The 26,800-nt window shown below is 44.0% G+C and overlaps 1 protein-coding gene across 1 annotated transcript in view; it reads right to left on the bottom strand.

Moving 5' to 3' along the window:
- The window catches only part of ESYT3 (extended synaptotagmin 3), a 235,185-nt gene that overhangs the window by 90,471 nt on the left and 117,914 nt on the right, over nucleotides 1-26,800 (bottom strand). The window contains exons 7-8 of the mRNA XM_085647487.1: nucleotides 19,285-19,340; nucleotides 3,430-3,550 (exon numbers count right to left, since the gene is read on the bottom strand). Coding sequence (XP_085503613.1) covers nucleotides 3,430-3,550; nucleotides 19,285-19,340 — 177 coding nt within the window. The remainder of the gene's footprint in view (nucleotides 1-3,429; nucleotides 3,551-19,284; nucleotides 19,341-26,800) is intronic.

Here is a 26,800-nt window from a genome sequence, read left to right as displayed (position 1 = left end):
GGCTCTTGGGGTCCCGCTTGCGCCGGGGAAGACAGTGGGGCCAGCGGTTAGGCAGGATGTTAGATTCAGATAGGAAACACGCTGTATTAGACTTTTGTTAAGGTAAGCCTTTGATATTTGTCTTCAATACTGTAGATCTAATGTGATGAATTTTGCGTTTCTTAAACATATTGATGTAATGTTGATATTTCATCCTTTATTGTTTTATATAATAAATACGGCCGGGGGGTCCCTGACCCCCCGCCTTACAAAGACAACTTGCCTATGTCAATCCTTCAAGGTGGTGTGGAAAGCTGGGAGGGGAGGGTAGCCAGTCACGGACCATGATAGAGTTAGATAAAGCAAGGAAAAGACAGAAGATATGAGAGTGTCAAAAGAGAGCTAGGTTAAAAAAGAGGGAGGAAGGAGAATGAGCAGGTGAGAACAGGGATAGGAAGAGCAGATCGAAGAGAAGATAAAGATTGTAAGAACAGAAAGGCAGGAGGTAGAATGAAATAAAGGTAAGGAGAACTGAGTAAGGAGCGTTGGGACTGTGTGTGCACCGGGGTGTGTGTTTAAGCTTGTAGCATGGTACAGGTAAATGTTTGCACTACTGAAATAGATACTCTGTGTGCTTTTTCTCTGAACCTTGTAACCACCTGCCTTTTCTATTTTCCTAAGTGTATTTGACAAAGCATCCAGCGTTTCATTTGTAAACCTGTCCTATGAATTACTGTAAGAAACAGAACCCGTCATCCATACCAGTTTTAACAGACAGGCTTACTGTATGAAAACTTGCTTCTAGCACCTCCTCAGATCCCTAATCCCAAAATGAAATAAAGTCTGTAAATTATAAATTTCCCTAACAATGGGTTTAGAAAAATCATGCTGCACCAAGATTTCTCAAAGTCCAAGTAGGTGGTAAGCATGGGTCCAGAGCGTCTGTCCACCATGCAGAGGAGCAGATTAGGGGCGGGCCACCAGCACCATGACCTCGGTTTTGTTTGATTTGAGTTTTAAACAATTTCTGTGCAACTAATGCTTTGAGGCCACAATGGGTTTCATTGTGAATGCCATCCAGCCAGAGTATGAAGAATGTTTCATCAGCGGAGCACAGGTATGACAGAAAATGCTCACTTTAAGGGGGGGGGCAGAGAGAGATTGAAGAGGAGGAGACTAAAAGATGAGCCCTGGGGGGACACCACAACGCATAGGAATAGCTGGTGATCTAAAAGGAGGCATAAATACTGTCTGCCTATGACCTGTAAAGACTAAATAAAGCCCTCTCACTCCACCTCCTCTGAGCCTTAACACCCACGGAGGTCCAGGAGGATTAGAGCTGCAACTCTGTCCCAATTCAAAATCATATGCAGCTTGTTCTGATTTGCCACCGCCAATTTATGTCTGGGGTGGAACCCTGCTTGTGCTCAGTTGCGGCTGGCAGGGAAAGGGGGTGACAGGAGGGAGGTGGGTGGGGGTGGGTGGGGGTGTGTGGGGTGTGTGGGGTTGGGGTTGTGTGTGTGGGTGTGTGTCTCTATTTTAAAAAAAAACACTATCTCCTCACGGCCGCCCTCTCTCCACTGTTGTTTCTTCACTTCTCTTTCTCTTCCTGGCGAAAACAGGAAGCACAGAGACTCCGCTATGCCGATATTCTGAGCACCGTGGTTTAGCGCTCAGGCGGTAACCGGAAGTCTGTGCATTACAGCCTGGTGGGAAACATACAAAGTGCACATGACTGTTTGCCTGGCCCAAGACAACTGGCCAAACAGTCATGCGCACTTTGAGTGTGCCCACAAAACCTCGTTACTCCAGCCCCTTCCTAACCCAGCCTCACACCTATGAAAAATAAAACGATAATAATGCAGTTACTATCGTTTTATTTTTCCTTTTTTAACTGCTCTGAGAGGAGTGGGGCGATACTCCTTCGCGGAGGAGCCGCCCCTGCATGTGCTGGGTGGGAAAAGCAGAGTATATTAGGTGTGAAACTCTGAGATCAGACTATTTTCTCGGCATGCTCAGCATCTTAATTTCAGACACAAAGGGACATACATCACTCAAACAATACATTAACACTAAAAATGGTCATGCAACAGATCAAATACATTTAAAGATACCCAGAACACACGTTTGCCTATTTAGTTTCCAATAATTTTAATAGCAGATCTTGCCTGATGAGTTCCCCTCTGGTGTTGAGAGTGAAACAATGTGAACGAACATAAGTGCCAGCAAATACATATTTCCTATTCTCCTCTGTTCTAAAACGTTATTTCGAAGATCTTAGGACGATACAAAAAGAACACACAAATAATTACGCTTTTCTATGGTTTATTTTTCATGCCCAATTCAACTATATTTCTAGATTATGAATGCAGTCGGAGGCTAGACACAGAATCGTATACATAAACGTCTGGCGAAAGTGCACAAGTTATTTTTGATAGCAACTGCATAGGAAACTGTGCCAGGGTAATTACTTGCACCTGGCACTCTTTTGAGGATAAAGACAAAATAAGGTAGTGTACATCAAAGTCCCAGTGTTTGTGGATACCCGAGCACTACATTTAAAATGTATCAAGTCGTCCAAAACGGGATATTTTCCTTATTATGCACTTCACTGTCTGACGCTTACATGGCATGGTTAGTATAAATGTCCACGTACAAAAAAGGCAAAGATTGATACTCCTCCATCTCCCCCCACCCGCACCCCTTCCCTGTCGGCTACGCTTACCCTACTAGTCCCTGGAAAATATTTATCCTCAAAACGGATCCATGCAGTTAGGCATTAGTTTTCTTTTGTTGAAAATGGGTTTATGAACAGAACAAAATCAGGTCATAGAAAGTAAGAATGATTAAATGGCACCTCAGTAATTTTACTAAGGCAGATTCCTACATAGAATTGTATCCTTATATATTTTATCAAAATGTTAATGAGAATACAGCTCATCCTGTGACGCTTTAAAATAGGCCACATGCATTCACGTGACTTTGAAATACCACATTGTACGCTATGTATTTTGCTTTCCGCCACAAACTGCCAAAGATCCATTGCTAAACTAGAAGTAACCCAGGCTTGATAGGCTTCATACTGTGATTAGACACCGTCTGTAAGCTCAGGGACCCTTGTTGTGCAAGCTTCTTATCTCCCTTCAGGCAAAACGTGACAAGCTTTTGCCAAAGTCTAGAAACCCGTCTCTACCAAGAATATGGGTCTTAAAGATCAGTCAGCCATGATTCCCCACCAGCAGCAGAAACATCCTTGGATACATTCTGATTTAATCAGTAAATAAAACACAAAAACAAAGAATATTCCTATACTCACAAAGACAGATGTGGGCAAATGTTTAAGCTCTTGACACAAAACCCACGGCACTCCCTATTACAACATGGTGTCACATAGGGGATATATTGGTAGCACATTAGGTCCCCCCCTTACTCACGGCACACAACACTCACATGTGGGAGAGGAAAGCGGAGTTGGGCCACGTTCACCTGGCTCATGAGAGGAAAGCTGAATCGGTTCGGCAGCACCAGACGTGAAGCAATGAGGTCCACGAGCATGGTGTCAGACATGTCACTAAAAGAACAAAGGAAGAAAAATTAGTTAAGAGAGCCAAGCTATTATGAAAACAGAAGACCTTCTACAATGGAATGACCTGGAATGTTAAACACATACCACAGAAAGGCATTCAATGATCAGCTATATGTCTAGTTGTGCAGCCGATTCTCAAATGAAATCTACAATCTCAGCATGAGTAAGCCTATGTATCCTTTGATTTGAACCAAAACCTAGTTTTCAAAGGTCTGAGACGTATAATGGGAGCACTTTTACTAAAGTTCATCACCTAAACATGTCACAGAACGCCATCTCTGCTGCTAGTCCGCAGTAAGTAACTTCAGCAGTTGTAAGGTTAGAATATTCTAGAAATGTCACAAATCTCTTATTTTTCACTTTTCCATCCAAAACACATTTCCATCAGACAACTTCTTCCTCCCTCCCGCCCCACCAAAGTGTTGTCCACTTTCAGATATTTCAAGGCACTCCTTACACTTCCCTAAACTTCTACCACATAGAAAACAACCATGGGTAGTAAAGTGTAAACAACTTCCCATTTTCAAAAGAGGTGTGGGGAAAAGAAATACTTCGATGGAATAATATTGTTGAAATCACTTCCACAATGCCCTTTGAAAAAAGTGCGTCTTTGAGGCACTATAACACCTTTCATACACACAAGAAATCTATGTTGGGAATAGCTTAGGTTTGCCTTTAGGGATGGAAATGCCACAGGATAGGATTGTGAATACCCACAAAGTGAAGACCGATGGTCCCATCTCTTCACTGTACGTCCAACCGCAAAATATTGCTTGTAGACAGATTTTCAACGCTCCTAAGCACCAATTGAGCCTATAAATATGAGCAAATTCCAAACTTACAACGGCAAATTACTGAAGTTGGACGTACCAGATGCGCCTGCAGATGGTAATTCTCCGATCCAGGAGCTATTATTCACATATTCAGACTTCAGGGTTTTTTTGCACTCTTAAGTGTTACAAAATATTTTGTGAATAATACGCTAAGAATTTGTGCATTCAACATAGGTCCAATTTAAAACAGTCACTCCCATAAATTGAGGTAAACACCAAAATTGGCAATGGTTTTATTCCAAGAGAAATAACTCACTCCACTGAGTTCAATCGACAAATAAACACAATGTCACAAAATTCAGAAAGTAGCAATGCGATATGAAAGCACCACAAGGCACCTCCCACCGGTAAATTTCTTCTGGGGAGCAAAATATTGAAACATTTTTTGTTAAATACTTCTTGGCCAAGCCTATGTAACCACCACTTTACAGCAGAAGTTGCTCACTCACCCATTTAGAAGGCCACTCATGCAATATAGGTGTTAAGAGCTGCCTGACAGTGGATGACAAGTGTTAATCTATGAATTCTTCAAATATTAGACTTGCCGAGTGGTTAGGAACCATAGGGCAAACGGTGTTCAATCTCCTTCTGCAGTGCAGTACTCTGACATCCCACTAATATATTCATTGCTTTATTTATGCTTTTTTTAAATTTATTTATTTAAAAGCTTGTATTAGTGGGCTTCCAGCCACTTCACGTGTCAGCATAAAAGTCCTTTGTTCTACAGTAGAGACAATCTTGTGTAGTAGCATTTATTTACTATTATAAATTCATTGGGCACTTCTTAAAAACTCACACACAACTCAAACAATGCGAACATATCCCACAAATCTTCTCTTTTGAAAACTAAACTTATTGTTTTTTTTTTTTGTTTTTTTTTACTGTTGCCTTGGTTGTGCAGATTGTTTTGTATGGGTGGTGAACGTGTTCTTGGATGTTTGCTCTGTGGTGGTCCTCCTGGACTTTGGAAGAAGGGAGGGATTTTCTGTCCCATGGTCTCGTCTGTTCCATGCTAGTCAGTGTCCATTGTCTTGGCCCCCGATGGGGTCCCTGCTACATGAATATATGATGCCCAGTAGCCTATCTCTAGGAGTGTTCCATAAATGTCAATTGGTAGTATCAGTTAGTGTCCTTTGTCTTTATCCTTGGGTGTCCCTATGCTCTAGCTCCTAGCCATGTATGTGGAGTTTTCTGTGTCAAGTAGTAAGGTCAGTTATACCAGAGGGCTAAGCAGGGAAGCCACCAGTGCTCTTGGTGGGGCAACTTATCTTTCATGCATGCTAGGATGAAGGCTCTACTGAAGACAACCATGTGGATTCAAACACGAGGCTGCCATAGAGAGGGGGCCTCTAATTAATCGGTTCTCATTCCACCACCGGCTCACTTACCTAAAAAATGGTTGCAGTAATTAAGACTGGCTAAAAAGTAAAGCAGAATCAATACTTGCATTAACTCGTTCACTAGTTAAAGTATATGCGGTCATTCATATGGTGAATGTGTTACCTGTTGAATTAAACGGTATGAATATTTGTATGGTGATAAAATGTAATTAAAGTGTTCAAATAGAATGTTCTAGTCTTCTGCGAGAATAACTCTCAAGTGCTCTAATCATTTTTGTGAAGTTTTCTGAATTTTCTATCAAGTTTTTTATTTTAACGACCAAAAAATAAAAAGTAAGACCAAAAACTCAACAGCACTCTTTCTATTAATTTACCAATACTTTCGTTAGAAATGGCAGCAAATTTTCTTCTAATATGTCCTAGCATACTTACATTTTTAAAATATTTTTTCATATCAATAAATCAATGTATATTTATTGTAACAGAAAATGTGCATGACTATATCAGAGTTAAATTTTACAAAACAACTTGCATCACCCCAGCTCTCCAACGTCCAACAGCTTGGTTCATAAAAACATCTGGAATCAGAACCCACAGATTATGCGGTTTTCCTCTGTTAAAAGTTACAGCAATATAGAAATACACAAGAGCAATGGTGATTCTCGATTAAAAAGAAGGACTCCTCCCATGTACTCACACAGCGGTGAGATGTCTAGCTTTGTACGCAAGACGTTGCTCTGCATATGTGCCTACAGGTTTCATTGTTGGAATGTCACCATAACTAACTCAGACTTACAGCACTGAGAGCATACGCCTTGTCGCAGGGAGTCATCCTGCATGCAGTCATACAGTACAATCATACACAAAATTACATTTGGCTAAAACAATGTACACCTCTCCTATAAGGGCCTAACAATGATTATCCCACATCACATTTTCTACATCCTGATATTGTTATTGGATGTAGCCAACATTGAAAACCTTGCCTACTCCAGGAATATATGAAATACAGTGTAGGAAAATACCTGGCCATGGTCTTGAACATAGAGGAATGACAATTCACCCCAGGGCTTAATGCCTTCAACATATGCGTGTCTGCCTTTTGTAATGAACAGATCAGACCTCAGTCATGTCCTTTCACAATGAAAATCAGGCCTATGCCCTTTATCATCATTGGCTCGTCACCATAACCAACTCAGACCAAATGTAATGAGTGTTGGCATTCCCCAGGGACAAAGCAGACACTCTTTCAGCGGAAACACACGCCTGGTGCCCAAACAAAAGGTTACACACCACAACATGCTGCCCTTCTCTCAGTGCTGCTTCAAGTTCTTAACCCCTTCTGTGCCACGCCCTTTCCCCCTCCTGTGCCGGGCGTTTCATTAGTGGGTGGGGCTCATGACGAGATAGTCTTGTCATGGGCACAGCGCGACCGTGCTCCTCTTTTGTGGTCACATAAGGTATGGCAATTGCGCTGTTAAGCCAGACCTAAGCTAGCTGCCACACACATACAGAGTGTGACTACATTACTGGAATAAAAGATCAGATCATACAAATACACAGACTGTCACTGCGCACAGGAAATGTGACATCCAACTCCGCCCTCCGATCAAGAGGCTAGAACTGCAAACACCATTGGTAGTCCAAAAATGCTGTTCTACATCTAAACAGTACTATTACCTACTCACAAGGAAGTTAAGTGTGACTGTCTAATAGGTAATTTAGGATACAAAACTGCAGGAGGAAGCTGCCACTTCTTGAAGAGATCTAAAATGCAGCCAACTATATACACATTGTGGCGCGGCCAGCTAACCTTTATATATTTTTTGTTATTTATTGAACCCTTATACAAACACACTCCGTGTTAACATGGGTCAATTGTGACTTAAGAGAAGTTAAGGCCTCATTATTTGAACCACGCCTTGGACTAATTTACAAGGGAAGCAAACCAATTCTACAGGTATTTCAGGTTACTGTCTTAAGAGACTGTTCACATGCATACCTGTGCATGGCACATTACATTACACAATCACTTATACCTCAATAAATTGAAACCATGCAGAAAACAAAATAGAAAGGCAGATGTGGTGATGGTTTTAAAGCATCTGCTCTCAAATTAATTCAACACCCATTCATTGAGGACTGGCACTGACCTACCGGATGAACCTATTGCCGGTTTGTTAGAATCAAATGCAAAAGGTTGGTTAGCTGCTTGGTAGACTCTTTGGGGGGGGGGGGGGGGGGGGGGGATTGCCCGTTAGTTATTAAGTTTATCTTTATTTAAAAGAGAGTTCCACCACCATATGCATGTGGTTCTATCAAAGCCAAAAGGAGGCTGTAGAATCCAGACTACTCAATCAAATTACACAAAAAGACAGATTTTTAGGACCTTCCTAAAACTGCAAACTCTTGTTTAATCCAGGTGTGAGGTAGTTAATCCATGGAAGTTTGCTGTACCAGGAGCAAGGAAAATTGCTTGGTTTCTCCTGGCCGGGAACGATCGGACCAAATGGACCACTAACTCGTGGACCACTGCAGCAACAAGAGATCGGATATTTACCATGAAGAAAGTGGTTGGTGGCTCCTTAAGGTGCATCTCTGAGACTCTCTGGCTGTCAGCTGAAATCCTGAGCTAGCCCACTAACCAACGCTGTGTCTGAAACACTACCTGGATCACATCTAGGTGAACAAGAGACAATTTTCTGCAATGATTTTGCCAGCAACTTGGGGTTTTTGGTAGGAAATCAGAAAGGAGGAAAGTTTGATAGCTGAGGAGTGTGAATTCCTGTCTTTAACAGAGGTGTGTATTAGCACTGTTCAGCATTTCTGAAACTATATCACTGCCTATGCGATTTAAGAGGGTGGCTAAAATAGGAAGCCAGAATCTATGTCAAAGACTGAACACTCTAGCTGGTCCTGTATTCACTGTAGAGTCAGTGTAGAGACTAAATGTCAGGTTTTTAACTTGAAACATGAGGAATGCCGCAAATTGCAAAAAGCCCATTGACCATTTCTCAAACAGAACTCAGTCGGACTTGTCCCATAGTGTTTTCTTTGCACATACTAATTATGTTTTAGTGGGAAAGGAAGTTCTCGGTGCATTCAGCTAGATGTCTTCATGCCACCTAAGGATTTGTACTTGGCTTTGTTCTATTTAGTTAAACATTTCCTATGAAACCACAATCTCTCAGCCTCTTCTGGGGATGACCTTTTTATTTCCGGAACACTTCCTGTCCTCTGCATGGACTTTGCTGGTGCTTTATCACACAGCTTATCTTTTCTGAGATGTGTTATTTTAGGCTTGCAGCAAGGGTTTTAGGTTAGTGTACAACGGCTGTAGTGTGCATGCAGACCGACGAATAACACGGCACCTGTAGAGGTTTAAGGACTTGATTTCTCAAACTTGAATCCTATGTAATTGATTTGTATGCTATTCAACATTATTTGGGGCTTGTCTTTACCGTTCATGAAGAATCATGCCAACTCTTTTGGCTATTCTGTCCTTATTCCTATACTATTAAGGAATGAGGAAGGCTACACCTCCTAGGATTCCAGGATGCAGTCAGTACATTTCTAATGCTTTCTCATTCGGGCATCTCTGCCATTTTTCAGTGGGGACAGAAACCAAAACAATAGCTTCTCTGCCTTCCTCCTCTTGTTTTGGGGGAAGCTAGTCCATTCTGAAAGATCCTAAAATGCTGCTTCAGAGAGCATTTCCTCAGAAAAGCTACTGCTCCCTCTTTGCTGTAGGTCTGAATTGCCCTGTAGCACTTCCTTCCATCTTTTCTTTGGGCTTCCCACTGGGTTAGGGGGGTGCCTATTGTCCTTTAGCAAAATCACCTATATCTAGTTGTTAGTCAGTTCTTTATTTCAATGCTTTAAGCCTACTGGTCTTTTTTCTGCATTTCCCATCACATCTTCACATTAGTCAAACTCTACACCCTCAAGAATTGAATCACCGCCTGCTACATGGGCACTGGCTTCAAATTGGTTGAGTCCCTGTAGAAGAATCATATGCACTCTCAGTTTCTGTATTTTTGCATCTGTCCTGAATTTTGCCCTTGGACATGATGTCATCTTGATGGGGCATGTTCTAGAACGATTACTAACCCTTCAAAGGAGCTCAGCAGGCAGCACAAAAACCTACCAGAAATAAGAAAAAACGAGACACCCTAACCTCAAGCAGACAGGAATGAAGAATTTTATTCATATAGAAAATGTTTCACGGTCTTCCCATAAAGCTGAACACTCACAACCATTCAAACCAAGCACTGGCAAAGCTAATATGACTGGCTTGCATTTTAAGCCCAGACTAAAACATTTTTTTTTAAGCACTATAAAATGAAACAAAAAACGATTGCTTCCTTTATACAAGGTATCTGTGGTATGGAGAATGTAACGCATCATGATTCAGTAAATATTTATTTTAGCTGTAAAACAGTCCCCCTCTGCCATCCCACACGTCAGAGATGGAATATAATGTTATTTTGTTATGTTATTTTCATTTATACAGCGCACAGCTACTCGGAAGTGTCCCGGCGCTATAGACCGCTGGGGAAACCGTCCTGGCTATCCCTGTGAGATGGTCCCTTTCTGGGTATCTCCAAAGTGAAACCAGGCATCCCCGGAGTCTGTGGGGGGCCGTTGTAGAGATGAGGCAAGCTTAATGCCCAGAGTTGCCGAGTGTGTTCCTGGTTAGAGTAGGTACCGAGGCGAGAATTATCGAGTCCGTTTTGACCCTGGTCCACGACCCTGCCGCGTCGGGAATTGAACCCTGGTCCCTGGCAGATTCTCTGCTTACGGATCTGCCACCTCTAACCAGTGAGCCACACCTCTCCACAATGATAAGCCAAGCACCTAACAGCAGGGTTGGAACAAAACAGAAAATAGGCCTGGGGATCAAAAAAAAAAATGGTCCCCATTAGTGAATATGATGGCTGAAAAAGTGGTCCATATTTGCAAATTAGACCGTTTTAATTTGAAAAAGCACATTGTATGAATGTTTTGCAAGCTATGGAAGACTGCATGAATTTTAAGCTTACTGCAGGCCATACTTGCTTTAATATCAGTGAAATAGACAGTAGAAAACAGCCAAGCAGACCATAAAATATGCACACAAACAGCCAAAAAAACAGCACACATGCTGACCAGCCCATCAGGCACTGCCTGATTGCACCATAGGCCAGTCCGACCCTTCCTAACAGAATAAGCAAAGACCTAAAAATACTCTTCTGGGCGGATCTTAAGTCCACTCAATGTATCTTTTAAATAAATCATAACAATGGGTCGTTCCAGACAGCAGACCTAACAAGAGTTCAGGACATTCAAAACAGTTTCACGAAGCGCTGTGACATTCCACAAAAATGGACTGAGAGTTAGTACATCTCAACGGTTTTCAATGAGCAAGAGAGCCATTCCATTGCCTGCGCTTGGAGAACACATCAGTTTCCACCTCATCACTGAGCAACTAACTTTCAAAAAAGTAGTTAAAAACCAGCCTGATAATGCTGCCCTTAGAGTGGAACTCAAACACTATCCCTCACTGACTAAGTCAAACAGGTGCAACAATGCACTTCCGAGTAAGACATATGATATACAATGCCTTTACCCTGCCCCTAAATACCAGGTTGCAGATGATGTCTATAATTCTGTTGTCTATCTCCAGAAGAGCTCTAGATTCTCCAGGACTGGACTGTAAGCAGAACTGTAGGCAGCAAGCCTTGTCATCTATGCATCCGGGATATGGAACAACATCCCCAAATCTATCAGGACTGCCCAAGCACTGCTCCAATTTAGGAAAGAGATGATGATGCACCTTTTTAACAAACATACACCACAATGCATTAACCATCCACAACCCAACTTCCTCGCTAATAGTTTGTTGACTTTATGCTCATCTTTGACCCTGTACAGCACTCTACTCTTTGTTAGGTTGTGCCTACCAGGCAGCGCATGCATTGTCTATTGTAAGATGTACTGTGGAATTACCAAGAACGCACAGGGGCTTGAAGCCCACCCACTGATTCCATTGGTTGGCTTTCCTGTCACTCTCATATTCCTGCTTCTTATTGGTGTCCCAGCTTATCAATCTTGTGTTTGTTCCTCCCATGAACCATTGCCTCTTTACCATCACTCGAATGGCTGGCTTCTATGCTTCCACTGCTTGCTTTTCAAGCACTACTTGTGCATGTTTTTTCCAGCTGCCTCCCTCATTAACTTCTCTCCCTTTGGACTCCGTGTTGCTCTTTGTTGATCATAGCTTCTATCCGCCTACCTCCAGGTTGCGCTCGCCTTCCAGCACACCCCCTCCCCCCCCATTTCATTTTAACCAGTGTTCTTCCCCCCACCTGCTCTACATTGCTCTCACCCGTTGCTTCCTCTCCACCTGCACCATCCTTTCTCAACTGTTGCTTCTCCTCTCTCTCCCAAATACTCCCAATTGCCTGTTCATCCCTGTACTTCTCCTCCACCATGCTGCTCTTTTGCCAGCTGCATCTTCCCCCACACATGCCTTCTGTGCTAATTCTACTCGGTGTTGCTTCTGCCCCATGTTGCTTTCACCCCCCCATGTTTGCTCCATGTTTCTTCCGCCCCCCCTTGTTGCTTTGCCTGTCCGCTTTAAATTAAATGCTTTTGCATTCAGATCTGTCACTAAACAGAACAAAAAACACCCACGTCATTTTTCTAGGCTTTAACACGCATGGTGCGCATAACCTACAAAATGACCTGAACGTCTCCATCAAATGTTCTTTGTTATTCTCCAAACATGCGCCACAACATCTAGGATGCTGAATGTGACCTATTGGCTTTGCCAATGCTTGTTTAGGTTTGTGCTAAAGAAATACCACATACAAACATACATACGTACAACTCCTTATCACATAGAAGAGTGCCATCTTCATATTCAGGTCAGGTCAATTAATGGTTGGCTGCAGCTAACTGACTGGCTAAGTAGAGGCTGTTTTGCCTGTACCTCATGTTGGGAAGATTGCCTTTTGGCTCTCCTTGGTAAATTCATATCATGTGTCACAAACAGGTCCTGTCAAGTCCTTTGAGAGGGAGAGGTCTGCCAGAGAAGTGGTTGCATACATGGTTAGGGGGGTACTTCTGTATGGGAGTTCTATTGTACGTATGTAGCCTCAGCATTGTAGGGTACAGCATAGGTGTATGTGTAAATCATTACCCATCTACCACTCCTAGCATGATACCTGTGCTACGGTCTGCCCACCCTCCCCACTTCCTGCACTCTGAAAAACCAGGGGATGTTTGGGTCTGGTACAGCACGGCAAGAACATTTCGTTGTACTTACCTTCTCTGCATCAGGTCAATCAGGACTGGGAAGGAACACCAGAAAAAAGGACTGTGGCCGTGACCACAACTAAACACCTCTAGTAAGGATCGTGCATCCTGTGTCAAGCTCGGGCAAGAAGAGCTGAGCCCATCATCAGTCACTGGTGGCTGGGGCAGATACACAAAATCCTATGGATATTATGGGATGCCTGCCCTCACAAGGGAATCAGAGTGACTTAGCAGATTGTGCGATACTGGTATCCATGGATTGGACAGTTCCTACATGAAGAGGCACTTGCATTGATCAGATGTCTCCCAACTTCAAGGGTTGACTTTTCATCTGATGGGTCAGTTGGCCTGACACGTCTGTCTCTGCTTCTGGATATAAGCTGGCCCTGTGAGCCAAGTATCCATGGTCGTGTTTTCACTCAGAAGAGCTTCATGAAGCAGCTAAGAAGGAGGGGCAGAGTGCAGGGGCAGAGACATACAAGACAGAATCATAGAATGGTGCAAAGGGGAGTAATGCAGAGTACAGTGGCATAAAGTGTATTGGCATAGAGTGCAGTAGTGCAGAGTAGAGTGTCAGAGTGCAGTGTCTGTGTGTAGTGTCAGAGTGCACTGGCATACAGTGTATTGGTATAGAGTGGAGCGCAGTGGCATAGAGTGCAGTGGCATAGAGTAGATTGTTTCAGCGTAGAGTGCAGTGGCATAGAGTGGAATGGTGCAGGGTAGAGTGCAGTGGCGTGGAGTAGAGTGCAGTTGTACAGAGTGCAGTGGTGCAGAGTACATTAGAGTGGTGGGATTAACAGAGTGCAGGGGTGTAGAGTTTAGTGTTAAAGAGTAAAGTGCTTTGGCATAGAGTGTATTGGCATTAAGTGCAGTGGCGCAGAGTTGCAGAATGGCGTAGAATACAGTGGCGTAGAGTAGAGTTGGGCAGAGTAGAATGGAGTGGCCTAGACTGGAGGGCTGTAGAGTGCAGTGGTGAAGACTATAGAGTAGAGTGGTGCAGAGTACAGTAGTGAGGCGTAGAGGGAAGTGGTGTCGAGTGTAGTGGCGTACAGTGTAGTGGTGCAGAGGGTAGTAGAGTGCAGTGGCGTGGAGTGGTACAGAATGGAGTGGAGTTGACTGGAGTATGCATGGTGTTGTAGCACACTGCCTCACACACACACAACACATTTCCATTTGCAATGACCACTATATTTGCATAAACATACAGTTTTACTAATAAAACTATAAAGCGAACAAACGATAATGTGTGGAATAGTGTATTGATTTGTTTTGATCATAAAGTATTTGTTTTGAACACACTTCATAATTAACAAAAAATGTTTAATTTGTGGTTCATTTAAATTGTTTGCTAGAAAGAAACGTTCCTACCCCCCCAATATCCTCGAAGATGGTCACATAAATCCTCTCACTTTGAAGTCAGAGAAAGAAAACAAAACACCAAGCTCCCTCAGAAGACAGAGTCTGACATTTGATCTCGGTCTTTGAATACAAAGCAAATGTGATAAGATAAGAACAAGATTTACAGGACTGCTTACAGAAAGGCACACTTATGAAAATAGACAAGGGGAGTTGGTGTGAAAAGGCTTTGCTCCTTGGGAGAGACAAACTCGCCCAAGACGGCCGAAAACAAATAAAGCCAGCAAATAGAAAGTCAGAAAATGTGAGTTACAAACCACAAAGCCAATGGTAAGCAACAGGTGGAATGCATTCCAAGGAAGCTTTCTGAGTTTCCCCAAGATATTTTTAGCAAACAAGACAGACATCTGCACTGTAATAGGCTGCGACCTAAATAAAAACAACGACCGGAAAGGACAAAGGCCATTCTTATCTTTACATTTCTGCTGTTCAGTCTTTGGTAGACAATGCTGGGCCTTCAATTATTTGAAAATTCAACATTAAAGTATTTTCTCATGAAATGACCCATACACAACTAAAGCAAGCATTCGGTAAATTTTAACATTTAAAAAACGTCTTGTGTGCTCTATAAAACGTCACCACTCTCAATTCTCACATTTAGCCCACTATTAACCAAAACTCTACAATAAAGGTAGAAAACCCGCCAGTTAAGTTTCATGACCAGAGGCCAGGGTCTTTGAAATCCAAAGTTGTGCTCAAGTCCTTGCATGTACAGAAACACTAGTCAGTACAAGTCAATCTAACTGCGAGATGCACAACCATAACAAGCGAATAAAGGTTGCCTCGAGAAAGTTTGGAAACTTGAAACGCAGAACACTCCCCTAAGGCTCAGCAAAAATAGTAATTGCAACAAAAATAACTCATTGCACGACAATCAAAATGCAACATTTGCAAGCAAGCAAAATGCGAGAGCTACCATAACAAAAAAATGAAGTTTCAATACTCTTGAACCTGGTGCAGGGAACATGTTAAAGGATTGCAAATTAGTTTATAAACCTACACCTTCAAAACCTTTCTTGGTCTGCCTTGGTCAGCATATATGCATCCATAAGCTTCCGAAAGGTGCATTTATCCTAGCTTGGATCAGTCATACACTGGTAACATGGACTTCTATTCCCACCATGGAGCCTAGCATGATATTACTTCTAGTAGATACAACAAACACGTGTCGCAATGAGGTGTGATTCAGAAAAGCAAAAGTAATTGTCTAGGAGGCGGCAACAATGGCATTATGCAGTCAAGCACCAAATCACACATTTAGGGAGCAGAAACCCTGAGTCACAGTACAGGAGGAAGACTTAAAGGTCATCTAAATAGAAATGGACTGTCAGCCTATTCGGTGACCTAAAAATGGATGAACCAGGCAACAAGGCTGCATGGTGAATAAGAGGGCTGCTGCAATGCTCAGGCAGATGGATGGTCACATTATCAGTGAGCAGTCACTAGTAAGGCCTCACCGTGAGTATTGTGTAAACCTCAACTCCCAACAAGAGCTGTGTGGGAACATAAGTAAGGAAAATGTTACTTACCCTGTAAGCATCTGTTCGTGGCATGTGATGCTGTTAATTCACATGCCGTGCATACTTCCACTGTCTAGTTTTGGGCTTAGACGTACACAACTTGTTTTTCTTCTAAGTAATTCTTTGAGTCATAGGATCAAGTTACTCTTCCCGCTAGAGGAAATGTGCATGGGCATTGGCTCCATTGTTACATTATTTTTTCTCATACGGAGGGCGAGATTGGAGATGAGCATAGAGACACAGTTAAGATGACCATGCAAAGCAAGGACTAAAGAAAAAGAAAGGAAAGAATATCTGCAAAAACAACAGGTTACCGGGGAGGAGGTCCGAAGCATGTGAATCTACAGTACTACATGCCACGAACAGATGCTTGCAAAGTAACGTTTCCGTTCGTGGCACGTGTGTCAGTAGATACACGTGCTGTGCATAGACTGTAAAGCAGTACTCCCTAGAGGGATGGATTAGCTAGAGGATGTTGCAGATGACTGGAAAAGTGTACGTAGGACAGCCTGGCCAACTCTTGCTTGTTGTCTGGCCAGGACATCCATGCAGTAATGTTTGGTAAATGTATGATGAGCAGACCAAGTAGCTGTTTTACAGATGTCAGCTAGGTATATTAACTAAGAAGGTCATAGAAGCCTCTTTCTTACGAGTAGAATGAGGTCTGAGTGGGACGGGCAAGGATCTTTTAGCTTGAGCATAACAAGTCTGTATGGATTTAACCAACCAGTGTGCAACATCCGCCTTGGAAATGACATAACCCTTGTGCTGCTTGGAGTATGCCACGAAGAGCTGTTGTGCTTTACGGAAGGATTTTGTTCCAAGTATCTAGTATATTAATGCTCTCAACATCTGGAGTATGTGCAGCATTCGCTGCTGCAGTCTCTGGGTGTGGAAATAAAGACAGGGAGCTTTATTGTCTGGTTAATGGGAAAACTGGAGACCACCTTAGGGAGGAATCTTGGATTGGTCCCAAGGACCCCTTATCTTGATGGACCTGGAAGAAAGGCTCTTCGAAGGTAAGAGCGTGAATTTCGCTAACACACCTGAAGAAAGTGATGGCTACCTACTAGGAGAGACACTGCAACAAACTGGGGAAGTGGTTAAAAAGGTGGGCCCATGAGTCTTTGAAGGACTACACTGAGGTTCCACAAGGAGTAGATGGTGTCAATGTGAGATAACCCTTTTGAGGCCTTCGATAAAGGGTTATCTCACATTTGAACATTTAAGCATGTTGCATATTCTGCAAGTAGCCAGCTAAAGCCACCAGATGCAATCTAATGAAAGAGTAAGCAAGGTAAGATTTTTGGTGGTGGGGCAGGTAAAAGACAATGTCTTGTACCAATGCTGGGAGAGGATTAATACATTTGGGAAGACAGTATGGCACAAAACATTTCCATTTAGCTGTGTAGCAGGCGCTGGAAGTGGGCCTGCATGCTTGTTTCAGAATAAACATACATTCCTCCGGGAGATTAAGATAACCAAACTATGACCTCAGGTGCCAAATTGCCAGGTTGAGCTGCTGAGGACAGGGATGTCGGTGTACCATGATTTTGGTGTGAGAAGGTCTGGCCGGTTGGGGAGCTTCTTGTGAGAACTTGAGAGTTCGAACACTATGGTGTACCATAGTTGGTGCCCCCAAGTTGTTGAAACTAGGATGAGAGTGAGAGATGTCTGCCTCAGCACCACAAACAGTATGAGTAGGAGAGGCCGAAATGCGTAGACAAATATCCCTCACCAGTTCACCCATAGTGCACTGCCGATGGACTTTGGATGTTGTAGCCTGGCGGCGAAGATGGGAATTTTGCATTTCCTGCAATGGCGAACAGGTCTATTTGTGGAAATCCCTAAAGTTGGAAGTAGCGGAGTAGGACCTGGGGGTGGAGTTCTCACTTGTTGATGGTTCATGCTGAGCAGGTCATCCAGATCGTTGTCCATCCCATGATAGCGTTGAAAGGAGCCAAGGGAGTGGGCGTCTGTAGGGCACCCATTGCTTTGGCCGTGTCAGTGTCTTTCTTGAGTTTTTCTAGCATCTCGTCGACCTGAGGGCCGACGAGATGCAGGCCATTGAAGGGTACATTTAAAAGGTGCTGCTGGACCACCAGTTTAAAACAAGACATGCGTAACCAGGCATGGCGACGCAACAGGATGATGGTGGTAATGCCATGAGCAGCTGTGTCAGCAGCATCCAGCGCACAGACGGTTGATATTAGAGATAATGTTTCCCTCTACTGCCAAATTCTTTTCTCTGCTTGCGGTACTGCTTCTTGAGGTGTTGGGCGAGGTCTACCGTCTGATCCCACTGGGCACTGTTGCACCGGGACAGTAGGCCTCCGGATTTGGTGATGAGCCAATGAGTAGCATCTTGTGATGCTACCCTTTTGTCCCCAGCATCAATTTTCTTGCTCTCCCAGTCTGGAGAGGGAGCATTACCTGTGACCTTTGTGTAAGCTCGTTTGCTATCTGTATACACAACTAGAGAGACAGGTGGTGAGTGGCCTTGTATGTGTGGAGGCCTTAAATTTCTTATTGACCCTAGGTGTAACAACCCTTGCTTTTGGGGTATGCACTGCAGTAACCTGCACCTGCAGGCCGGTGCACACCATGTATGTCAAGCCCCCTCAGCCTGCCACAGCGTTTTCTCTGTGCTCCAGACAGGTAAGAAAAAAATTATATTCGCATTTCTGACATTCGATCCTGCAGCAGTACACTTGCAAGTCTCATACAAGTCAATAGACCCGATTCAGGCCTCAACAGAAATCAATGGGAGAAATGCATTCTCCCGATTATTATTTTTTTTTTTTTAATATTCCACTTTTCTCTTCTAAAATGTTGGCATGTATGTGAATACTGCTGACAGTTATATGTTAGTCAATAGCAAATGAGCCTAGGTTGACTTCATTGGGCACGTTTGGAGTTAAGGCAGCCTCTAGACACCTCTAGAACAGCTACACCTTTAGGTTTAGTAGGGAAGCCAAAATGAAAAAAACATCCCTTTCAGATAAACCAAACTATATAAGGGTGCAGGTCACTGTATGCTAATTGAAAAAAGCAACTTCTAATAATAGGCATCACTCGTGTTATTTTCATCAAACTGGAAACTTTGCGAGGACGTGATTTGTGCTCCCATTTCAACACTACCCGAGATAATGTTGCTGCCTTCAAACACGCCACCCCTTGGTCTGCCTTTTCAGAGGTGTTTTGTTTCTGGAAAACGTTAAGTAGTACAACCAAGAAATGAAAACCCCCCTGTAACAATACAGAAGCGTGTGCGCATGTTTCTTTAAGCTGTGAAACAAGATTCTTTTTACCTGAGTCCAGGTACTTCAAGGATGTTGGTTAATCCTGTCCAATTGATGTCCAGATGCTGGAAAGGAGAATGTAGAGAAAATAAATTAGCTACAAATTTCCTATTCGCGCGAAAGACCTACCAATAGCAAGCCATTGATTTATAAATATATTTTTTCCGCTCAAGTCTCACAACCCAATTATTTCTTCGAAACTTTTATTTTTTCATTCCAACCCCTGCATTTAAGCCACTTTACTTACGGTGGACTATTCATCCCTAACAATATTTTTAATTATTATAGCCGAACCCCAGCCTCAGTGAAACGCAGAGCAGATGGAGTGATTTTTGAAAGGTGTGCTTACCTGGAGGTTCAAACATGAGACCAGCCAGAGTACGGTGGAAACAGAATTACTGAGGCTTCCCCTCAAGGCTAGCGTATTCATTTGTAATTCTGCTGAGCTTTGACCCCTAACATGGATCTCAGTCACAAAGGCTTTTGTTTTGAATATCTAAGGAACAAGAACTTCTAACTGTGGCTTCTCACTCATAAATAACCGCTGCAAGTAAGCCAGTAGTTTCCAAGTCATCAAAACAATAAGATATGGTCCAGCAATGTATCCTTTCAACCTCCCAAAGGAAGCCCCCTTGTCTTTCATTGTGTACCCTCTGCTAGCAAGCGTGTTTACTTATGTGACAACCACATCAGATTTTGTATGTGCATCAATGGTGATCTAACGCTGCACAAGATCACATTCTCAATAGGTCAGGGCAGAGATGATCTCTAATGGATCTCTAAATCGAAGAAAACCAAACAAAATCCCACGTACATCCAGGGGCTTCGATTCTCCAAAATGTCAGAGGTAGCGGAAAGGACTTCAAGAAACCTTTGACCTCACATGACATCAGAGTTGGGCTACTATCCTACCAACAGCATTTTATTTATTTCGAAAATGGTAGATTAAGGGCAAAGAGTGTAAACTACAAAATGTAAACAGCGCCCTTAGACACACTTTTACTGTTTCCATCGTTGCGCTCGTGATCACCTAGGCCAAATGTCGCAAAGGCAATGCCAAGAGTATCAAGTGTTCCGCAAGTAGCAGCAGCTGCTAGCCATGACTAGCCCAAACTGGCATCCATACTTACATCCTCAGCATCTGGTAAACAAAACCAAGAGACATTCTCACAGCTATTCACCATCCTCAATACCACAAGTTTCATCTGGTCAAAGCACTTGTTTGACTTTAACTCAGGCAGCTTCAGTGACTAAATGAAGCTCCTAATTTAAGACGCAAGCACAGTCCTCCCATTGTAAGCATTCTTCATGGAGCCACAGAGTTGTCTGCGGCAAGTAGAACATTCCATATTTAGGTCTAAAATTAAATATGAAGCAGTCTACTTTTGAGCACGTAGGGCTGCCAACAATATCATCAATGGTCTGCGTTGTTCTCCACATGCATCCTCTAGAAGAGAGAGCTCAACACTTGGATCGGTCCCCTCCTTCCCACCAATTTCTGCGGCTGTGTTCTTCGCCTGTATGAAGGCCATTACATCAGCTGGTCAGCTGAGCGGGGACACACTCTAAGCAGACGTCAGGCAGCTGCTGCTTCACCATGACCCTGGCCATTCCCTGCAGAGGTCATCATGGTGTTCCCAACCCAAAGAAAATGCCACATTCACGATCCCACAACCTTTTATCTTGCTAAACGGGCCTACTAGGACTACAAGAGGGCGGAGGGAGCATGACAAGCTCAACCAGAGGATTAGACGAGCACTTCACACCTGTCTTATGGAGGAGGAGGAGACGAGAAGAGTGGAGCAATGAAGGAAAAGTGACGGGACCATGCTCGACTCGCAGAGAGGATTTAATGCATGGGCAAAGTGGGCAATTCTCCATGGTCCCCGCCTTGTAAGGGGCTCCCTGTGAAAGTGAACCTTCTCTATATTTGACCTCCGTCTACTCAAATTCTCTCACGCTCTGCCTACATCTACCTCGGTCTCTGTACCCCATGTCATCTTAAGGATTTTGGGGTCCAGGCCAAGACATATTTCAACTAGTTTTTGTGTTCCTATTAAAGCTCAACATATAATTTAGCATTGTTTGGCATTATGCAGGCTTGAATTGGCAGGAAATGGATAATAAAATTAAACTGGTTGCCTACAAGGGCCCCCAAAATAAGTCTTGTTCAGGGCGCCCAAAATCCTCAAGATGGCACTGTTGACTGGGACTATCCCCTATGAACCTTGACAATAACGTGCCCTACACATAATCCTCTTGCTTCCTATCTCTCTACTATCCAACAGAGGATTTAGGGCCAAGTTATTTGCCAGAGATTTCCAAAAACCACCGAACCTTTCTTGCATTCGCATTAGGATTTAAAAACTTTTTTTTTTAAACTCCCCAATTCTTCTGCCAAATCAAATACAGCTTATGCAGATTTCTTACATCTACAACAAACCAATTACTCAGTGGATCTACAATGCAGCACTCTTGCCATGATGGGTTGTTAAAATGATGAAGATATACCAGCTACCCCAAGAACATTACACCATCAAGGGTTTTAACATACTTTGTGCTACTAAACACTTTGAAATCAGTCATACATTCACAAAAGGATTAATTTTGAGGGTGAAGATATTTTACGTTATCCCTCTCCACTTTGTTCCAGGGTAAGCATAGCTTTTAGTTAGCGGTTTGTGTAGCGCTTAAAATTTAGAATAAATAACTTTTTCTTAGATTATAATTCCACTGGGCACTTCGGAGATCATTAAATAAACTGATTCTTTCTCAAAATGTCTAGAATTGAAGCAAACTGGGTTCTAGTTAGGGAGGTGTGCTGTGTACAGGTCTTGAGGCAGCCTCCAACATAAAAGGCATGGTATATTGAGTCAAATTCTTGTGGCGCATGTCTGGATTTTAGCATCCAGTTCAGAAATCAACATCTGTAGTATCCAGCAGTCAGGCCCAACGGTTTTTGCAGCCCTCGGTAGTAGTGCTCAAGAAGCAGTGCATGTTTCCCTCATACCTTCGTACACCAACAGGCACCGGGCTGTCCGCTCCCACCATCTGTCAACAACGGTGCAAGTCACACATACAAACAGGCACCAGCAGTGCATGGACAGCACCACTCCTTTCACACACAGAACAATCTAAAACATGCAGCAAACACAGCCACGTTACAGACAGCAGCAGTGCATGCTTCACTCGTACACGTAGAAAAGGTAGGGGGGGGGAGCACCGGTGCATGGGCTGCAAACATGCAGTAGAAGTGCAAGCTTCACGCCCCTCACTTAAGGCCCAGGGAGGAGCCGGGCATGCGTCTGTGGCAGACCAGGTACCGAGCAGCAGCAACTCTGCAATACCCCATTCCGCCCACACTCACACAGATGGCACAGGTGCAACAAAGAATTACACGCAAAAGGTACAGCAGAGGCAGCAGCAGTGCATACCCATCATTAAAAAAAAACGTTAAAAAAAGCACACGCAGTAATATGCAAGTTATCTTCCCTCACAACTGGGGCTGTGCATGCAACACACACACGGCTCAAGCTTCCTTCGCCCGTAATTGTGGCACAACACAAGTAGCTGCTACTCGAGCTGTTCTCACCCACAGAAAAGGTGCAGCGCTAGTATCAGCACTGTGAGCTCCTTGTGGAGAAAAAAAAAAAAAAGAGCTCTGAGCAGGCAGCTGCAGTGCAAGCTTCTCATTCGTATACATACTCGCCAAAAACGGATACAAAGTAGGCAACACTGCAAGCTTCCCTCACACAGAAAACAGAGACCGGTAAACCTGTAGGTTATGCAAAAATATACACAATGTGTGCATTAACCCACTAAACAATGTCACAACTACACAAGAAAAAGTATACACGGGGCCCTGCTGTCACCTCACCCACTCACTGAAACAATCAGAAGGCATAATGCATGCATATACGGAACATCCTGAACAAGCATTTACAATGCAATGGTCTTGGCATTGTTAAAGTTAGAGCTATTGGCATTGCTCATAACCCCCACCACAAATCTTCAACACAACACTTAACCAGCACTCTTAACCCCCTTTATTCTCCCGATGTAGGCAGTAGTAGAACGAAAGCACCAGCTGGCAGAGTTATATATTTATATGGCGCGAACTCGCCCGGAAGTTATTGGAGCGCTTTACATAACCCCGTATTTACATTACACATTCAGGCACGGGGAGATTTGGAGCGCCCCGCATGAGGGCCGGCTACCTTACACATTCAAGCATGGGGAAGGATGTGGACGCGACCCCGAGGGACGAACTCTGGCTTCCAGCACAAAAGTCGGAAGTCTAGCCGACGGGCAAAGTAATGATATAGCGTGAACTCGCCCGGAAGGTATTGGAGCGCTTTACATGGCCCCGTATTTACATTACACATTCAGGCACAGGGAGATTTGGAGCGCCTTACATGAGTGCCGGTTACGTTACACATTCAGGGAAGGATGTGGATGCGACCCTCAACACAACACTTAACCAGCACTCTTAACCCCCTTTATTCTCCCGATGTAGGCAGCAGTAGAACGAAAGCACCAGCTGGCAGAATTATATATTTATATGGTGCGAACTCGCCCGGAAGTTATTGGAGCGCTTTACATAACCCCGTATTTACATTACACATTCAGGCACGGGGAGATTTGGAGCGCCCCGCACGAGTGCCGGCTACGTTACACATTCAAGCACGGGGAAGGATGTGGACGCGACCCCGAGGGACGAACTCTGGCTTCCAGCACAAAAGTCGGCAGTGTAGCCGACGGACAAAGTAATGATATAGCCTGAACTCGCCCGGAAGGTATTGGAGCACTTTACATAGCACCGTATTTACCTTACACATTTCGGCACAGGGAGATTTGTAGCGCTTTACATGAGCACCGGTCACGTTACACATTCAGGCACGGGGAAGGATGTGGACGCTACCCCGAGGGACGAACTCCGGTCTCCAGCACAAAAGTCGGCAGTCTAGTGGACGGCCAAAGCAATGATATAGCGTGAACTCGACCGGAAGGTGTTGGAGCGTGCCACATAGCACCTTTTTTTCATTACACATCTCGGCACGAGGAGATTAGTAGCGCCTTACATGAGCGCCGGTTACGTCACCCATTAAGGCACGGGGAAGGATGTGGACGCGACCCCGAGGGACGAACTCTGGATTCCAGCACACGGCGAGGCAGAAAACAGGCACACAGGCAGCATCTGAATACAGAGAGGCTTACTCCCAGAAGAAAACAAGCACACCACTGCCTTTCTCCGAGGTGAAAGCAGAAATGCCTCGGAGAAAGGCAGCGGCGTTTTCGGATTCGGGGGCGTGTTTTTCTCGAACAACACGCCCAGAGAAAAATCGACAAAAAACACGCCCCCGAATCCGAAAAGGACGGGGCTTGTTTTGCGAGACAAACCTCTTCTCCAATGGCTGGCCAGCATTTAAGAGGCCAGCCAATGGAGAAGAGAAGAGGGGCGGGTTCAAGCCCCTCTTCTCCAAGTCATTAAATCTCGCGAGAGAGACTGCGCAAGCACAGCCTTCGCTAGCCGAGACCTAAAAAGGAGGAACTTGAAGGGTACCCTCCGGCAGCAGGGCAAAGCATGAAGCAACACCCACAGCTGTCAGTAGGCCCAGTGTCGAGTGGGTGGTGATGGCCTTCAGTTAGTTTTGTTGTATAGCCTACAGCACTAGGCATGTTAGGACTAGTGGTCTAAATGCGGACTTTACAAGTAGGTGGCAACATAATATTTTACACGGTTAAGTGAGTTACAAAGAAAAAAAACACGGGCAATAGACTACAAAAAGATTAGGCATTAAACAACATTTAAAAAAATGAAGAGCCTTACTTGAGGCATTCAAAAGAGGATGCAACAAGTACCAAATTCAGTACAAACTTTAAGACCGTTTGGAGCAGTAACACAAGATATGTGCATGTATTTATATACATATAGGCACACATGTACGCACACATACATACAAAGTCCTATTCAAATATCTTACGCAAATATATAGGCTCATGTATAGCCTCAAATAATCGCATCTTTGCAGTTTAAGGTAGTTAGACAAATTAATGGGTGAGGCACGGCATATTCAACAGTTGTGGTGGCTAGGACATGGACAAATGGCTTTAGAACACTGGCCCAATCCGCTCATCTCCACCCTCCCTCCCTTACGCGAAGGTGGACAGAAGCAGATGGGGATTGGTATTTTCATCCACCTTTGGAAGGAGCAAGTGTTCAAACAGCACAGCATCCTGATTTTGCATTAAACAGATCACTAAACCAAGCCTACACCATTGTACGGCGTGTAATTTCAGCACAGCAACAGAAGCCCTCTTTGGTAAGACAAGGCTAAGTGAAGGGCTTTATAACACCCTACCCTTTGGTCTTTTCTCGGGCACCTATGCAAGGTGGAACTAATGTTTTACAAAAATATAGACAAGAATAGTTGCTCAAATCAAGAGAAAGGGTCCTACATGAGCAGTTAAAATATTCTTATTCCCATTCCTACACCACGATTATAGTACAATACGAATATATTTTCAAAAAGTACAATATATATACCATGGACAACCTGGGCAGGTGTTTGGAGCACTGGGATCTACACATACCACCCCGCTAATGCTTTACAAAAAATACACTACCTGGAACCGTACTACAGGAAATGCCCTGGGACACAATGGGCATAGTGTCCACTTCCTGCAATTCTGGGGTGCTTTCTTATTATAGAAGGGGCCACAGATGTTTGTGCGGCCTCTTCATTAATATGGAAAGCGGCGGTGCACATCTTGCATTGACCTGATGAGGCGAGGGGCGTTCCCTCACTTGCACGGCGACATGCACCCGCACCAATGAGAAAACTTTGTAGCTGTTCAGCTAAAGAAGCATGTGTAGAGGGAAAGAACATATCAGGAGGAGCACATGAATCCACTATCCCAATCTTCTCCCGGTACACTTGTTTAAGGGTGCGCCGTGGTGCAAACAGGTACAGGCACCCAATGTGTAATTTGGGCACCGGCGTTCTGCCTCGCTCTCCAACCTTCTGCAAGACTCCCTTCCTCCCTTCCAACAAAGCTCTCAACTCACTTCGCTAGGAGGTTGTCACGCTCCTTGGACTCATTTTCACCTTCCACATAATCCAAATGCCTTCAGTTGAAGCACCTACCAAGAAACCCTTTGTCACCGGGCAATTCTTTTTATCTTCCTTGATTTCAATGTCCTCTCCCTCTACAACCACTTGACCTCATCCTCCTTCAATACTCAACAGTTTGGGAGGTATGCATTCTAGTCTTGGATGTCTTCTGCTCGGCGCGAGCCTCTATAGTCCTTCCTCTCTACCCGGCTACTTCCTGTCTCTGTGATTTTTAAAACCCGTCTGAACCAACCCCCCCCACCATCAAGTCTACGTGCCACTTCGACTGCCACTACTACTTAGCGTTAACTCCCTCACCGCCTACCCATCGCTGCGCCTTCCCCTCAGGCTTCTGTGCGCTTTTCCCACTCCTGGCCTGCACACATTGTCCCTCCTCGCCACCCGTGCAT

Source organism: Triturus cristatus, chromosome 3_2 (assembly GCF_964204655.1).
Source record: "Triturus cristatus chromosome 3_2, aTriCri1.1, whole genome shotgun sequence".
NCBI classification, from domain to species: Eukaryota; Metazoa; Chordata; class Amphibia; order Caudata; family Salamandridae; genus Triturus; species Triturus cristatus.
This window is presented reverse-complemented; position numbering and strand designations above follow the sequence as displayed.